Source organism: Glandiceps talaboti, chromosome 22 (assembly GCF_964340395.1).
Source record: "Glandiceps talaboti chromosome 22, keGlaTala1.1, whole genome shotgun sequence".
NCBI lineage: Eukaryota > Metazoa > Hemichordata > Enteropneusta > Spengelidae > Glandiceps > Glandiceps talaboti.
The window spans coordinates 6,074,042-6,092,860 of record NC_135570.1 but is presented as its reverse complement, the minus strand read 5'-3'; the positions used below and the strand labels follow the sequence as shown (position 1 = coordinate 6,092,860).

Here is an 18,819-nt window from a genome sequence, read left to right as displayed (position 1 = left end):
AGTCTACATCTCACTACAACTTTAGTAGTTTGCTATTATTAACAGATTTCAATTTCTGCTTTTCTTTCGTAACATGCAAAATGTATACAGTTTAGTTGGTCCACCACATGACAGCAACATATTTGTTACTAAGCTAAGGGGTTCAGTATTGTTTTGAGTATCCTTAGCATAACATGATTTGTATTGCTGACTGTGGTGGGCCAACTAAACTGCATTTGTCGCTAAACTAAGAAATGTACAGCTACTTCAAAAATAGAATTAAAGTGATGAAAAATAGTTCTATATTAAACAATATAGACAAGGTGCTTTTAAAATGCTAGATAAGCAACAGCAATATTGTAAATAATTAAACTTTTGCAAATAGCTAATTTGTAATCCTGTAATTTTTGCCATTGCCAGTAATTAATTACTGCTCAAGACTTTGCCTAAATGACTTCATGAAATATTGCTATGTCTATTAAAAAAAAAATATTCAACAAATTTTGAACAGTATGGAGAAAATGTGTGAACATTTCTTGCTTAGTATTGATTTAGAATGGGATCTTGTTCTGTTGATGTGTCTATGAAACTTTTCCTCATGATCTATCTGTGTACTTTCTTTTTGATAAATTCTTGGTATAAAGTACGATGTGTGGTATTTACTCCCTGATGTTATTCAGTTACTCAGTCAAGGGAAGTAGGAGTGATTTATGAGGTCTTAAGTCACAAATAGTCACCCTAGCTGAATGAATATTTGGTGAATTTAGCATACTACCTTTCATTGGCCAAACATACACAATTTAAAAGAATTATGTCACTTGTTTTGGTAAAAAAAAAAAAAAAACTTCTAAAAATAAATTTGTGGAATACAACAACACATTGTCAAGTACAGTGTACATTTTGAGTTTGTGAGTACAACATTAAAATGACTGACCATAGTATAATCTGTAAGACCATGGTGTGTTGTGCTGCCCTTTCAGTCAGCAATCAGCTGGAGTATGAGGGTGGTATGATGCAACATATCTTACAGTCTAAACATGGTACAGAGTCAAACAAAAAATAATATCTATTATAACATCGGGTTTCTCTACTATGCATGGGTAGCGGACAAACTACATGTATTCTGAACTTTGGCAAGCTTTATAACCTCACCCATACCCCTACAACTCGTCAATGGACCAATCCTACTATACTGAACGGTAGTGCTGTACCATACAAATCAGTGGGATATTGATGTTGGAGGGGTAAACCATTATATTTATGGGGGTTTCAATATGTTGTATTCTAACTGTGTTTGCAGGCCAGGATATCCTAGTCTACCACTGTCAGAACAAAAAGAAATCGATGAAGATACCAAACGCTTTGATTCCACGGGTATGTTTCATTGGTGTCCATCAAGAAATATTGATGAATCTATCTTGGTAAGTATATCTCGTCTACGATCTCATTGTATTTTATAGTGTTAATCATATTCACATGGCTATATAAAAACTAGTTTAGGATATTTCTGATGGTCAACTTTCAGATACAGAGTAAAACTTGATATGAATTATGTTGCTCGGCAATACTATCAACTCAGACTCAAAGTGACTATGATTCATTTCGACAGCACGATGGTTTTTACATCTCACACAACATTTCTAGTTACAAATTACATAAAACAGAATACAGACAGTGCAATCATATAAAATGATGCATTTTTTATCTCACTGTGAACACAAATCAATGTCACTTTCGGATGAAACAAGGAAGACGTAAACACAAAAATACTGTTTCTTTGTGTTCACATTGAGATAAAATCTAACATTTCATGTGCATATATACTATCAGTGTCTGTATTTCGTTTATGTAATTGGTAACAAGGAATGTGTGACATGTAAAAAACATTGTGCTGTCAAATTGAAACACTATTAGCCACTCTGGTTTGGTAGTAAATATTTATAATGTCTAAATTTAATAACTTATATGCACCTGGAATGTAAAAGTTTCAAAATTTTTCTGTTATTTGTTCAAGACATTTCCAACCCAACCACAGTTGAAATCAGAAAAAAAATCAGGGGTTACCATGGAAATTAAAGTGTTTTTAAAATTAAGAATCCAATATGGCTGCAACATACAATGTTAACTCTAAGGCAAAACAAAAGATTGCTGATTCCCTTGAAAACAAGATAGTGAAACCCCAAATATTTTTATTATTTCAAAAGGAGCAGGAGTAAGCTTTCATACGTCAAAGTTTGGAGAGAATCAAAGAAATTTGATTTTCAGGGACAGTTTGCCAAAGTTAAACCATATATTAAAAAGGCAAATAATCTATCATTTTACTGTTACAAACATAATTTTTGTAAAATATTTTCTACCCTGGGGAAATTCATGTTCTTGGATTTTATCTTAGTCTAATTCTATTACAAATTCCATATTTTCTTTCCTGATAATCTCGACAATATAACTCTGTGCTTGTTTCAGAAGATAGAATCAATTATTAATTTGAAACTGTGTTGGCTTTAAGCATGGGTTTTGATGCATTTAATGCGAATATGAAGTACGTCACAAAATGCTGTTTAAAATTCGATCATGCGGTGTAAATGTGTAAAATTTAAATGTTGTGACCGAGAGGTAAATGCTTGATTCATTGAAACAAAGCACTCATTATTTTCTGTATACATAGCACAAATTATTGAATGAATATAAATTTTGTAGTAGATATATATAGAAATCAAAGGTAAGTTTAAGGCACAGGTGTGATTTTGTTTAATATGTAAATTCTCGCAAACCGAGGTTCATTTTCCCAGGTGGTCAATATGTGCTCTATCGAGCTTCTTCTTTTTGTAGAATCAGAAGAGAGTAGCATGGATTCCAGGCTTATGACCAAAAAAAGTACCACTCAAACTGGAGTTTTTTTTTAAAACGGCATGAGAAATGTATATTAAATTGTGATTTTTTTCTATGTAAATTTCTCCTGGGTCTGTCATTCTTATTGGGACAACAACGATAGCTTTCAGTTTGATGGAAAATTTATAAAGTAAAAGTTATGGAAAACTCAAACATTATGTGTTATGACAAGGATTACCATGGATATATTTTCTTCCAGTATTTCTTGAAGTGAATGTAGCAAGAATCATTTCCCCTTTCAATGTTTGCTACTTGCCACTTGTATTTCATTCACTACGCACCATGTATCACTTCATACTTTCTATCATAGAATTTGTGAATTTTTATCACAGCATTTTTTCAACATTATTTCTTCAACTTTTATATGCTTAACTAATGCATGCCTGGCTTCTAGTTATTCCGGTTGACTCCTTCAATATTAATGTCTGTCATCTGAATTGTTCTGTACATAGTGGGTATATTTGGGGTGTCTGGGTTGTTCAATGCAATTAGGGTATATAGGTATATTTGGGATGCAACTATATGGGTATACAGTTGTATTTGGTGTGTGTGTGTCTGCATACCGTTCTTTCACTCCTCTGTGGATTATTTCACATCGCAATCTAAAATTGGGTATGCTTTTGCCAAAACCTATGGCAGGCCTTTATACAAAATTTCTTCCGCTTTTCATGGAAATGTTTTGTTACTGTGAATTGTCATGTGTGCAGCATGGCTCTTCAAACACAAATCAGTTTTTCCCTTCAAATTGTCAAAAATTATTAGTATGAACATTTATGGTACTTTGTAACTGCAAATTTTAATAATTGGTGTGAAACATGCAACAAAGTCTGTATACTTTTTGTTCAGAAAAAAATGAATTAAATGACATTGTACTTTGGGTTTGGAGTATAATCACATGGGTATACCATTGCTTAAATAAGAAGGATTTGTTGGTGGCCGAGTGGTTTAAACGCTTGCCTCTTACCACTGCGGTCGGGGTTCGAACCCCATTCAGGGTTTGATTAAATTTACCACGCTGTAAATAAGAAGAGTGTTGTTCAGTTTGAATCTATCGAACAACCCAGGTTTTCCCCGGGTACTTCGGTTTCCTCCTGCATTAACACTGAACCAATGAGGGATGGCCCTCACTGGACTTCTTGGGAGACAAGTGTTTAGATGCTTAAAGAACTATCCAGTATAAATAAAACAAATAAAAGATTAATATTATAAAAGATTATTATTATATTAGCATACATATATGTAGGTAGAACACCCCAACCAAAACTGAAATAGGTACCATACACCCAAAGGCAATGTGTATGGTTTGTTTGAATTTGGATGTAGGTACTCCATCTTATTAGTGGGTGATACACGCCAACTAAACTTTGAGACTGGTACCCCAAGGTCACTTGTTACACACCAATCAAATTTAGAAATAGGTAATTACCTACAGGGTTGTGGTGTGCCCATTACAAATAGATACCCTACCCATTGGGTTGGAGCATGCCTATTAAGAAATAGGCACTATACCCACCGGGTAATGTGGTGTGCCCACTAATTATACATGTTAGTACCTTACCCACAGGGTAGTGGTGTACCCATTGGCATTGGAATGTAAGGTACTCTACTCACAAGGTAGTGATGTGCCCATTGTTAGAAATAGATGTAATTATACCGCAAGGTTGTGGGTAGTCCACTAGAAATAGGTACCCTACCCACAGGGTTGTTGTATGTTCATCAGAATTTAGCAATAGGTACCCTAGCCTCAAGGTTCTGGTGTGCTCATTATAAGTAGGTACCATTAGTAACTACTAACCCACAGGATTGTTATCCCAGTGGGTATCAAAATGGGTAAGGGGGTATTATACCCTTATCCCAATGAGTATCAAAAATGGGTAAGATTGTTATATGACAATGACATTGTATTGAAGGAGTCAGACTGTGGCAGCTTTAGACTAATTGTCTTCAACTTGACTCTATGTGTTGTAACCTTAGCAACTAGACGCAACGGGTGGATATCATTGGTGTCCAGATGTTCCCTTAGATGAAGCAGTCCTGGTAGGCATAACGGCATGATCACAATCCAAACAACATCTTCTCCTCCTATCATCTTCAAATCCATTTTGTGAAGCTATGCATGTCTTCCCTCTCCCCTACACGGTGGTTGACAATTAGACAAGTAAAAATGAATTATGTCCCACATATGAGATGAAACCATGCTTTGTAGCAGAGTATTGTGAGTGGTATTTATCACGTAAGAATACCGTAATGGTGAATGGTTTGCGGATCAAAACCTACCTACAGATGAAATGTTCAGTATTATTTAGTGTTTGTAAACTGTAGTAGCTAGCACAAACATAGTGCTGAGTACCCACGGTGAATATTAAGTTTCACTGACTACAAACCATCCCAGCATAAACCTTTACACTTTACAGTCATGTGTTTACTACTAACTACAGTTGGATAGACATTAATTACTTTCATTTACAAACTAAAAAACAAATTTACTTTAAGTGTGTTTCACCTTCTGTTCAGTTTTGTATCCAGACAAATTATAAAGTGAATATTCTGTACAAATTGATCATTCTATAATGAAATAATCCGTCAAATCATTCACTATACAGAGAAGATGGTGAAGTCTCATTTCTATATAAAATTGCACTTATTTACAGGGTTTTATGTACTGATTGATGGGAACCACAACTTTTGCATGGTAGTCTCCTCATTTTACCTTTATTCAAATATTTGAACTTTTGATTATAATGCAGCTGTATCTTTGTCATGTTCTGGGCAGAGGTTGTTGGTAGGTTTTTGGAGGGGTATAGTACGTATGGGTTATGTTATCAAATCGATAGTTTTATGGTGTATTTATCATGTACAGTGATGTATCTCCTCTTGTGTGTATTTCAAGTTAAGTGATGGTAAGGTATATGACGAGTTAACAAAAAGGTATATATGAATATTAAGTCTGAAAAGTTTACAAGTTTACAGAAAGTATATGTGGTGTATTCACATTTAAAAATTACAGAAAGGTATTTACAGTATATGCAAAGTCTAAGTTTACAAGTTTATGGAAGCATATATTGGTGTATACAAAGTTTAAAGTTTACAAATTTACAGAAAGGTATATACAGTATATTACATAGTGTAAAGTTTACAAGTTTTCAGAAAGGTATATACAGTGTATTACATAGTTTAAAGTTTACAGAAAGGTATATACAGTGTATAGAAAGTCTAAGTTTACAAGTTTACGGAAGCATACATGTGGTGTATAGAAAGTCTAAATTTTACAAGTTTACATACATGTATATGCTGTGTTCTGAAAGGTATATGCGGTATACAAAGTCTAAAATGTTTATCTCCAAAGACATTCAGAGTGTTGTTAAATATATGCAATACTCTATCTGGTGATGATAATATTATGTTGACCAAATATAACTTCAAAATTAATCAATATTTGACTTCATTGTGCACATGTTGAAGTTAGTGTGGTTGTTACTGCTTATGTCACCTTGACAACTTAAGATGAAATGAGGCCAGTACAAGATGAATTATGTATTAGCTATTAATTTCACATTGACCAATCAGCATCAACTTCATACATTCAGACAACATGCGAAACCTAACATGATTGGCTGACAAATCTCATTGCTCAAATCTTATTGGACAAAATATTAAAATGCAAAAAAATCAAGAAATCTCATCTGTTTTGTTTAATCAACAAAGATGAAAAGTAGAATTAAGGAATTTTTTGAAATAATGATTTGAAATTTATTCTGTTGATGTAGTGGATTGCATCTGTTTGTAGCAAATTATTTAACACCACAAATACCCGCATGGAATTTTGATAAAACTGACCGTGTTTTGTGGTAGCTTTTGCTAGGAAACATCCAACTAATAATTCACTGATAATCTTACAGCTGTTAGTATACCAGTCCCAATCTCAGTGCATGGAAATCAAGATAATGACAAAACGATCCTGTAGATATAATCTAATACTCTAGCTAAACAAATTTTATACTTATTTCAAATTTGTAAATTTCAGAAATCTGATTTCAGTTTTTTTGTTTGATTCACATAGACACGAAACCAAGCCCAGATGAAAATAATGAATGGTCACGTGGTGGTGTGTATATTTGGTGACAAGGACTCGCCTCTGATTGGTCTACGCAATCTCGTGATGCCATTGCGTGCCAGCAACTTCCACTACAATGAATTGAAAAATATTGTTTTGTTAGGGTCACTAGATTACATCAAGAAGGAGTGGGAGACACTCAAGAACTTCCCAAGAGTGCACATTCTAGATGTAAGTTTTCATATATGTACTTAGATGTCATTCCCCAATATTTTTCTTCATTCAGTCAAGGAAAATACGAGTGACCTAAGGAGCCTCTGTCACTATGAGTCACTAGACGAGTAGTGACAACCCTTAGGTCATGAGTATTTTCTGGCTGAGTGAAGAAAAATATGGGAGAATAACATAATTATACCAGTGCCAGTAATATCAAAGAAAAATCGGGGAAAGTAATGGTAATTTTGAACGTTTTGATTCATATTTTGAACACAGCAAAACCAGTGATGTAGACACGTGTTGTTGTGACATAGATGTACATTGTCGTGATGTAGAATGACCAGAGTATATATTCCATATTTTTTGTTCAACTTGGCTTGTGCATGGTATAACGTTGATTATATGTATTGATGATAAACATTTCATTGGTCAAAAGTTTAAAATTCCTTGTACTGAATAGTGCTGTAGAATTCAATTTATGGTATGTATTTACAATGTATAACGTTATTGAGTACTAAAATTTAAACCAATTCACACAACATGCCTTTTGATAAGCCTAGAGCTTTCGACTGCACACAGTCTTGTTCACTCGTGATAGAGGGCGCTGTTGATAAGCTGAGAGCTTTCGACTGCACACAGTCAGTCTTGTTCACTCATGATAGATGGTGCTGTTTATGATCACATCACAAGATTGATAACTTCCGATTCAATGTTTTGGTTTTTAGGGTTCACCGTTAAGCCGTGCTGATTTACGAAGCGTGAATGTCAATCTTTGTGATATGTGCGTTATATTATCAGCCAATCAAGGGAAATCAGAAGATCCGTACCTTCAGGACAAGGAGACGATCCTGGCATCGTTGAATCTGAAAGCGATGACATTTGATGACAGTATTGGGCTGTTACGAGAGTCTTCACAAGGTGATATAGAAGGGTCCTGTAGTAGTAGCACACCACATGACAATCTTGTAGACGATGAAGCTATGACTAAACCACGTCCCTCTGATACAGCACATTCTCTAACTACTAACACTGCCTCTGCTGTAGACAAAAGTCACGATACCACGGAGGGTGGTAAGCGTTACTTTGTAACAACCACGTCATCTCATCTCAAATTCATTTTATTTTACTTTCATACTTAATTTTAATGATTCACTTTATAAAATTTCACTTATTTGCTCTACAAAGCATGTTACTATTACTTCATTTTGGCACATTGAATTTTTATTTTTATTTCCAAAACCAATCATATATTGATAATTCTAATGTACTAAGAAATAATTATCATTTAACAAATATGTCAATGTCCAAACACATTTTCCATTTTTATTTTAAAGAACTCTAGACCCCATGCACTGCTACTTGTTATAAAAGTCTTTGTTTTGTATGTTCTGCAGTAGCTACCACAGCCATGAAGTAAAAAAAATAGAAAAGGGACGAAAGTTTTTTCAAAACTTTTAAATTCATAGTAGCCATACTATAAGCATCAATTCCAAATACCAGAAAAAAAGAGTGAAAACAACAACAAAAATAACAAAAAAATAAAATAACAACAGCAAGAACAACAACAACAACAACAACAACAACAACAACAACAACAACAACAGACTTACAAACAAAAGTTTAGTCCAGAATACTGTTTTAACTTAAATTGACCATATGGAGGAGGATTGGGTATTTATTTTGGATTTTTAATTTATAAAACAATTTTATCATTGCGTCCTACTTAAAAAATGAATGTGAAACAACATATGACAAGGCCTTGTTTGTAACTCTGTACATCGCAAAAGACTGGTAAATGTTTAAAGTTATTGTACGTACAATAACAAACTTTAAAAACCACCATTTTTTAGCTCTTTACAATGTATTGAGTTACAAACATTGATTTTTCAAGTAGGAAGCATGATAAAATTGTTTTATAAATTAAAAATCCAAAATAAATATCCAATCCCCATCCAATGCCAGTTTACCCATATGAAATATTGCAGTGGTGACAAATATGAACAAAGTTATTCACCGTCATTACCTCCATTTTGCACACAATAACACGTGGTGATCAGGTAAACAGACTAACCTGTGAAAGGAACCCAAACCCAAAATATCTGAAATATCTAGCTATTTATCATAAAGACAAAGATTTGAGAAATGAATGAAAACTAACAGCTACCATGTATTGGATTATAATAATTCCTACTCACAAAGTCAACATTTTATAACAATCTCAAATTTTGTAAAATAACTTGACATCAGTTTATATCCTGTAGCAGTGGGTGAGGTTCTATCAGCATGTTTTATGAGATGGCTTGCATCATTCATCTTGTTTTCAATCAATCAATCAATCAATCAATCAATCAATCAATCAATCAATCAATCAATCAATCAATCAATCAACCAATCAATCAATCAATCAATCAATCAATCAATCAATCAATCAATCAGCTAGTTTATCTGTGGTTTCATCGAGCACTCATGCTTGTATATAAACCTGGTTTACCTGTTGTATGAGATGGCATGCGTCTTTCATCTTGCTTTCAATCTATCAATCAATCAATCCATCAATTTATCAATCAATCAATTATCAACTTTATTTGTGGTTTCATCGAGCACGGCTTGTAACCTGGTTGGCCTCATCTACCCCTCTTTCACTAACCATCATACAAAATGTACGTGTGTGTGTCTGACTATCATTCTGTCCATTGGCCAGCTTTGCATTGTGTGTCTAACAACTGATACCATATTAAACCCACCTGGTTAATTTGTGAGTGCCCATCACAAATTTCAATGTTTTCTTTTGCATCTTTTCACCCCCATTTTGTCAAAAGTGGACTGACCCTTTCCTTTGAAAGTAATATGTATGAACCAACACATGGTGGATTTAAAGGGTAGGGTAGGGTGTATGGGTAGGGTGGATGGTATATATATTCCTATTGAGTAAAAGTTCTAATATTAAAGTGGCTCAAACTGAGTTTATAAGCACCTTACTGAACGAGTTGATCTGCTTTTCATCTACAGTAAATGACTTCTGTGAATGTTAAAAGTTTTTATACCATCCAGGTCAAAGGTCACATGATATTGCACTTTGAGGTCATGTTATTTACATATAGCCTATTTTCAAAATAGTTGCCTAGCAACACATCAACATGAAGACATTATTTTAGCCATGAAACACATCTGTGGCAAATGTAATGATAATTTGAAATGTCCTTTAATACAGTTTTAATAGTTAACAGTGTGCTAATAGTTTTCTAAACTACGTTAAAGTAAATTTAAAAATAAAAATGATGAAACTAAATTTTTTGAACAATAACAAATGATCACAGTGCTTTCAATTGACCCTTCATTTATTTCATCAGATACTGAGCACTTAACTAATTAAATTGAAATAACATGAATGCTTCTTGTAATGTTAGTTGTTGTAAAAGCTGGCTTGAAATTTAAAGGCCCGTGTCAGGTATCAATAAGGATTGAGATATGGACGAGTAAAGGATTGTGTGGCAGAGCTGTAGAAAAAGTTGTCTCTAGAACAAAAGAATACTGTTGTATCTAATCCTGTAATTTTACTGATGAGATAAAATATGATTAAAATCTGATGTAGGGAACTTGGCACGATTTCTTTATTTGTTTTGGGGAGCACCTGATACCTACATCTTACACAATACCATAGGAGTTCTCGTACCAAGTCTTGTACTTACGTGTAGCCAACCAGAATCTGTCGCACAATAGAAAACATTCAAAATTGAAACAAAGAGAATCTCCAAACACTAATAATAAAATTGTTCTCCGCGCTTGAGCTCTTTTCGAACAGAGCACTCTGATGAAGTACTGTACCCGTATGTTTTGGCACATTACGTGTTCTCAGTTGTTGAGTAAATTCTCTCAGCACTCTTGTTTTGTCCAGAGAACTCCTATGGTATTGTGTCAGATGTAGGTACAAACCACTCCAGAACAGAAAAAGAACAAACGACAATAAAAATAGGAGGTAAATAAAGAAATTCTGCCTAGTCCTCTACATCAGATTTTAATCAGATTGTGGTAAGAGATAGTACTAATGTGAGAACCTGGGATTGAAATATTGGGCTTTAAGTTTGGATTGGTTTGACTGTAGTGCAGAGGAGAGGATGGGAGAGGAGTAAACATTTCAAAATTACATTCTAGACTTGGATAAAGTGAGAACTATTTCATTCATTCCACTGGGGAAAATGAAATTAGCAGCTACAGTAGACAAAAACGGCAAACAGATGAGCAGAATACTGCAAATACAATAAATAAATAAACCTAAACTAGTAAAATACATGACAGTGAACAACTATTGATATTTAGGTAGCAGATCAAAGAAAACAAAGAAAGGTTTGACGGAAAAGTAAACAGTTGACTTTACCTGCTGGGGGTGGGGGTGGGGGTGGGGGACAAAATCTACCACTCCTGGTTGTTCGTCTAGTGTTGAATTCAAGATGGAAGGGATGGGAAGACTATTTAGAATATTGTGTGGACTTGTACCCAAGTTTTAATTCCAGAGTAATAAGAGATATCAAGTTGATTTCTGTCAACTTTCTACACTCTCAGAACAGTACAAACTTGAGGGTCTGTGAAATATGTTTGTACACATAAAATAAACACAAGTGCATGTAATTATTGGAAGTGGTGATTTAAAACAAAAAAGTCTGTAAGGTAACATAATGTACATATGCATTGTCTTGGAAAATGTCAAACGACTTGCATACAAAGTCTTGTAGAAAAAGTAATATTGACAAATATTTAGAAACACCGTTTTCTCAAATTTGTTCACTGTTTCATTCAAAATGGCTGCCATTCTGCATGTTCCCTGTCAGGTACTATTTTCTCAAATAAAGAACATGGCAAATACATGTCTTGCATCTTACCAATTTGTAAAATACAAAGACAGTCTGTATTCCTGTTGAAATGTTTTTTATGTGAAGTCCACAAAGTGCCTTTATCCTCCAGTGAAGTCACCAAGTACCACCCATAATCTTTATTCACAATTCCATGATCAATCCAGTTCAAATATTAGATTCCATGAACAGCAACAAATGCATGATGTTCATTCACAAACTACAATCACAACACTTTCCGTTACATTTTCTGCTTTTTCTTCAATTTTGAAAAAGTACCATGCTTGTTCTGTGTTGTTTGTATGTCTAAATGTCTTCTCTTTTCCATTTTCACTTTCAAAGTATAGTTGCATGTTCAAATTTTCAAATTTTTTCGTACATTGTACAAACATTGTATTTTTCTATTCAACAATGTTCTATTTAATGCTTGCTCTGTTTTTTGAATCTATCAGTGATTGTGACTGGTAGACTTTGCTTTCTGCTTTAATAGTTTCCATTTTTTCTTCTCGTCTTGTCCAGAGCTACCTCTTATTGATATTGATTCTATCGAGTTGGAAGGTACTGCACTATGTTTGTGTTTTGCTTTGTCTTGTTTTTGCTTTGATTTGCTTTGCCTGTCTTTGCTTGTTATGTCATTTTTTGATGTCTTCTTGATGTATGTACTTTGCACTAGAACTTATATGTGATTGTGTTGGCACTTGTAGATTAGAGTGACTTGAAGGTTAAAACCTAACTGCGATTGCTGCAAAACTTTTAGCAGGCATTTGTTGATTGATGTGAGGGTAATGTTTGTGGCAGGGTTACTGCATATTTTGATTATGAATTGGTCTGGAATTATGCCTGATCGCCACTGATTGGCCAAAAAAATAAAACCAGGTCTTCAGTGATTGGTCAGAAGTAAAGCTAAGTCTTCTGATTGGCCAAAATTGAAGCTAAGTGATTGGCCAAAGTAACACCAGATATTCAGTGATTGGCCAAAAGTAAAACCAGATGTTCAGCGATTGGTCAAAAGTAGAGCCAAATCCTCAGTGATTGGCCTAAAGTAAAGCCAGATGTTTAGCTATTGGCATAAAGTAAAGCTAGTTGTTCAGTAAATTGACCAAACATAAAGCCAGATCTTTTGTAATTGGCCGAGAGCAATCCACCCAAGTGTGAAGGGATTGGTCAGAAGGAAAGCAGGCTCTCCATCTATTGCAGAGGAGTAAATCCATATCTTTATTACTGGCCAAGAATGATGTTCTGGTTTTCAGTAATTGGCCAAGAGAGTGAACGCTTGTCTTCAGTGATTGGCTACGAAATAAAAAAATGTAGTCAGATAGATATATATTATGCATTTTGCATATTAATTATTAATCATTGCCTAGAATTAGTATCTGCTACATTGCTTTATGATTTAGATCACAAAATACTAAGATCATACCATGTACTCATAATTTGTGATATTAACTGTACTGGATTTTAATATCAATTTGAATTTGTTGGACTGGTGTGACACTGTAAGTATTCCAAATCTCATACAAGTTTAAAACTAACTGAGAAGAATCACTGAAAACTGCTAACTGCATGGTGTAAATACATAATAACACATAAATATATATATATATATACTAGTATGAGTTAAACAGTTCAAAATTAAGTTACAATATTTTAAAAAATCAGTCAATATATATGAAACAGTACCAGAACTGTAATGTACATATGTTGTCATCTAGTTTGTAGTTTTCATGGTATTCCAGAATTTATGTAGATTTTAATCCAGTTTTGGTGTTGATATATACCACACATGGTTTGAAAGTGTTTGTATAAAAATGATTATAACCAGGATATGCAAATGAGTAGAGTTCAGTACATCGCTCCGCCATATGGATGAAGATTTGGTATTTATTTTTGGATTTTTAATTCATAAAATAGTTTCATCTTCCTGGGTCTGTGGTCAGTGTAGAACATGATGACAATCTATCTACATTACATTATTTTAGTAACTTCAACAAGGCTCTTCAATTTAGGTGTTCTTGTAAGTGTGATAGACAACATTCAGTTGAGTTTTACAATTGATATACATACACAATTCACCACCAAATGTTTGATGTGGTTATTTAGTAAACATTTTAAAGACAAGACTAATTCACCCCATGCAATTTTCACTTTCATGCTTTAGTTTCCATAAAGTTTTGGGATACCCTTTTTGTTTAGAATCAGTGTTGTTCCTTTCCGTTCTTTATACCACTGAATGTACAATTTTGTGGTGTCACTTCCAGATCGCCAGGTGGGCAGCCAACCATTGCCAGCTTTGAAATAAAAATATGTCGGTTGGACTAGAAAGTCCAACCAATATTTAGGTAGACACATACTCAAAGAGACCACACAGAGTTATGATCATGTCAGATTAATTTCTGTCTGTGAAGTTTTAATTTCTTACATTTAGAGGGTATAAGGTGACAGCATGCTTCTACTATACAAATCTTTAAAAGAAATACATATCCTAGACCAAGTACAACCATTGTGGCTCTTCTGATTTCCATTTGTTTCTGTCTGGACATCGACTGGTTGCCTTTGAAATATTCTTTGGTAGTGCCAACAAGAAGCTAAGTTGTCAGTCTATGAAGAAATCTTTCTGTCAAAGATACAGACAGATGTAGATATGTCTGTCAAGTTTGATAGTACTTTACAGTGGTGTAGCTAATTGTAAAAATAGCCAGTAAAATATGAAATGTAGGCAGTAATATCTAAGGAGACTCATGAATCTACCCAACAATGGAAATACCATATACATGTTGGAACAGAGAATGTTTCAACAACATCCTGAAAAAGTAGCTGGCAAAACATTAGAGAGTAGCTGATTGGTTTGACCGGCTACTTGTCCTTATTTACATGCCTACTGTGTAATATTGAAATGATTGTGTTTTCGTTAAGTGTTTCATTATGTATTGTTGGCACTAGCTGACAAAGTATATTTCAAAGACCAGCCACTTAAAAACTATTGTCCAGATACAAATAAATTTGACTTAAAGTGGCCAGATGGATGAGGATTGGGTATTTAATTTGGATTTTTAATTTATAAAACAATTTCATCATGGCTTCCTACTTGAAAAAATGATATGAAACAACATATGCCAAGTCCTTGTTTGTAACTGAATAAATTACAAAAAGATAAAAAAAATATGTAAAATCTTTGTTATTGTACATACAGTGACAAACTTTTACACATTTTTAGTTTTTTGCAATGTATTGAGCTACAAACACAGACTTGGCATATGTTGTTTGACATTGATTTTTCCTCAAGAAGGAAACCATGATGAAATTGTTTTATAAATTAAAAATCCAAAATAAATACTCAATCCTTATCCATATTGCCATTTTAGGATCTGCAATGGTTGTAAATACTGTAACATAAGTACCGATATCAATTTGGAATAACTCTTGTTACAACTAGGGATTATAAAATACAGTCGTTTGTGTCACTTTTCTTGCTTCACTAAGGGAAGTACAGGAACTAGAAAAGTGGCACCATTGACTTGTATGGGCTAGGTTTGCATGGAGATGTATACCTGTAGTGTTCAAGTATGGTCACATGACAAATATTGGAGTTCAATTTCATATTATTTACTGAAAATTCATGTGTGGTCCCTCTTTGAGACATAGAAAGGGAATTATCTGTCCATGTTATCTCATTGCCTAGATTAGATGACTCTTAAAGGGAGCGATCAAAACAACGTCCACAACAACACATTTCTTTGCCTCCACTTGACAAAGTTGACCAAAACTAACTAAACCACTTGGGTGTGAGGGAGTAATGAATTGTCCATTTACAACCGATAACTAACTATGTTTTAAATAATTTCTGTACACAGGGTTTATTCCTCAAGGATTAATCCCAATTATGGGTAGCCCAAAGAGTCTTTCAAGGCGGGGGTCAGCTGTTGGCGCTAACGTTCCAATGATCACAGAACTTGGTGAGTTATTTTATGAATTATTTCTCCAGTGTGGTGAAAATTAAAGATGCCCTTTATGGGAATGGATAATTGTTTTGGATTTTATTATAGATTATTTCAGCAGGTCAAGTTTACATTCTTGCCTAAAAGATAGGGAATATTCTATAAGGTTTAATTTGACCTTTGACTTTTAACCTTACAGTGAATGATTCCAATGTTCAGTTTTTGGATCAAGATGATGACGATGACCCCGATACTGAGCTGTATGTTACTCAGCCATTTGCCTGTGGTACAGCCTTTGCAGTCAGTGTTCTGGACTCACTGATGAGTGCTGTAAGTATTTCTGTATTACATACAAAACAGTGATTACTTGCATATGTGTACACACATACTAGTAGTATTTGCACTGCAGTAGAATACCGAAAAAACATCACCGCAAAATGTGCATGCCTGTTTGCAAATGAGCACAATACATCATTGCATACCTGTTTACAAGTTGGTACCAAACATCATTGCATACCTGTATGCAAATGAGTACCAAACATTGTTGCATTCCTGTTTGCAAATGAGCACCAAAACGTCATTGCATGCCTGTGCAAGTGAGAACCAAAACATCATTGCATGCCTGCTTGCCAATGAGCACCAAACATTATTGGCTATCTGTATGCAAATGAGCACCAAACATTATTGGCTACCTGTATGCAAATAAGCATGCAACCATTCCATATACACAAACTCATTGACATATGAATGCATGGTTGTAATTTTGATGAAATTTATTGTTGTGGATAAACATCTATAGTACCTGAATCCAAATGACACATGAATGCAACTGCCAGTGTTTATGGCATTTCAACTTGTGCTTTCAGTGTTTCCTAGTTGCTGCACTTTCACAAGCATAGCGAATGAACCTGAACTATGGCCACTGCAAACACTTGTGCTAATACCCTGGGAACACCACTCATGGCCATATTTTCAATGGTGTACAAAGTATATCTCAGACATACTGTCAATTTAGGAAGGAATGCATGGTAACTATGAGTAAAAGGTATTTTCATGTTAACAGAAAAATTAACAGACCAACAAAAATGCTAAATTTACAGAAAATAATTTTGAAGTGTAATTTACTATTTGACATAATTGACATGGTTATGATCTCTTTTACAGACATACTTCAATGACAATGCATTGACTCTTATACGTACACTCATCACGGGGGGTGCTACTCCAGAACTGGAACAGATCCTAGCTGAAGGAGCTGGTATGAGGGGAGGCTATACAACTCCACAACTTCTGAATAACAGGGATAGGTGTAAAGTGGTCCAGCTACCTGTTTATGAAGGACCCCTTTCACAATTCTCAGTAAGTCAGATACATTGAGTTTCGATAAGACTCATTCTGGGTCAGAGGTCATCTCCAGGTCAGAGTTCAAATTGTTGTTGAATGACATTAACCTGCAATTGACATATTTTGATATCAGTTTGCCTAATTAATAATCATGAATATTGATGACTGACCAGCACTCCCATGGGGTTAGGGAGAACCCTTCGTATATCATTTGTCATCATTGATAATGTTTATAACACATGCCATATTTTATTGGTAATTTTTCCTATAGAACGGTGGTCAGTATGGAGAATTGTATGAACATGCCTTGACAAAGTACGGAATACTATGCTTTGGCATTTATCGATTCCGTGATACGACGGCTACGACAGCTACGCCATCGTCGAAGCGCTATGTGATCACAAACCCACCCATTGAATTCCTACTCATGCCAACCGACTTGATATTCTGTCTGATGCCGTTCGAACCCAGCAAAGACAGTACGTACCCCGCAGCAAGAGAAAGACCGAGTAAGAGAAGGAAAAGAGAGGGAAGCAGGGAAAGGGAGAGGGAAAGGGAAAGGGACAATGGGGAGGTGATAAAGGAGGAAAGAGGGCGGGCTGAAGCCTCACCGTTGCATTCAAATAATCATCAGAAGGAAGAGTGGGACGAAACCCTATGCTGATGGCACGCCTGTGTGGCTGATTTACCTGAATCATATGTATGAACTGGTCAGAACATCAACACTGCCATGTATGTCTTGTCTAAGTCCCTCCCACCCTCCCTCCCTCCCTCCCCCTCCAGACTTCCCCCTCCCACTCCCTCCTCGTATCTTTATCTGATACATTGGTAATGAATCTTGGGGTGTTCCGTTTTCTTATATTTTTTACAACAGTTACTGTTTTGTATGTCTTCTTGTGGTTGTGTTTCTAAAGTGACTGGTTCAGTCTGTTCTGTTGTTTGAAGCTGTCAGTAATGAGAGTTTTTACACGGGGATGACGTTGCTCTCAGGTTCTTGAGTTGCACTCTACCCAAAGACTAACAGCTTGTAACCGTACCTACACCTAAATACATACATACAGGATCTCTCAACTCCTAAGACATACCAAACATTTTAACTTGTATGTGCATCAGTTATGCAGCTGTTCATGGCTTGGAATTGTCTAACTGTTTCATCTGTATGCATGTACATATGTTCTCTGAAACCTTTGGTTTGGTTTGATCATTATCCGACTAAAAAGCAGTGAAAGATATGTCTATGTGCACACACACACATATGTACTCAGTACAACTTGTCTGTATATTCATACATGTACATCAATGTGTTGAACCCCCTTAATTATTATATATATGTACATGTCCACATCACACCACACAGTACAGACTGTATTTCTGTGTACACAGACATGTATATATGTATTGCTACTAAAATCACAAACACAGAGCTATGCACACATATTTATTGCATACAGTTACACCCATGCTGAATTTGTACACATGGCATACTAGTATTTGTAACCAAAAAAAATGCAGAGCTGTTTGCTTCCAAATGTATTCTTGATGTATTTACCGTAAC

At 34.8% G+C, this 18,819-nt stretch overlaps 1 protein-coding gene across 1 annotated transcript in view; it reads left to right on the top strand.

The window, feature by feature from the left end:
• LOC144451961 (calcium-activated potassium channel subunit alpha-1-like) overlaps positions 1–18,819 on the top strand; it is a 144,575-nt gene that overhangs the window by 118,527 nt on the left and 7,229 nt on the right. Inside the window, exons 21-27 of the mRNA XM_078142889.1 lie at positions 1,280–1,400; positions 6,929–7,153; positions 7,864–8,209; positions 15,837–15,938; positions 16,120–16,250; positions 17,085–17,279; positions 17,536–17,773. Coding sequence (XP_077999015.1) covers positions 1,280–1,400; positions 6,929–7,153; positions 7,864–8,209; positions 15,837–15,938; positions 16,120–16,250; positions 17,085–17,279; positions 17,536–17,773 — 1,358 coding nt within the window. The remainder of the gene's footprint in view (positions 1–1,279; positions 1,401–6,928; positions 7,154–7,863; positions 8,210–15,836; positions 15,939–16,119; positions 16,251–17,084; positions 17,280–17,535; positions 17,774–18,819) is intronic.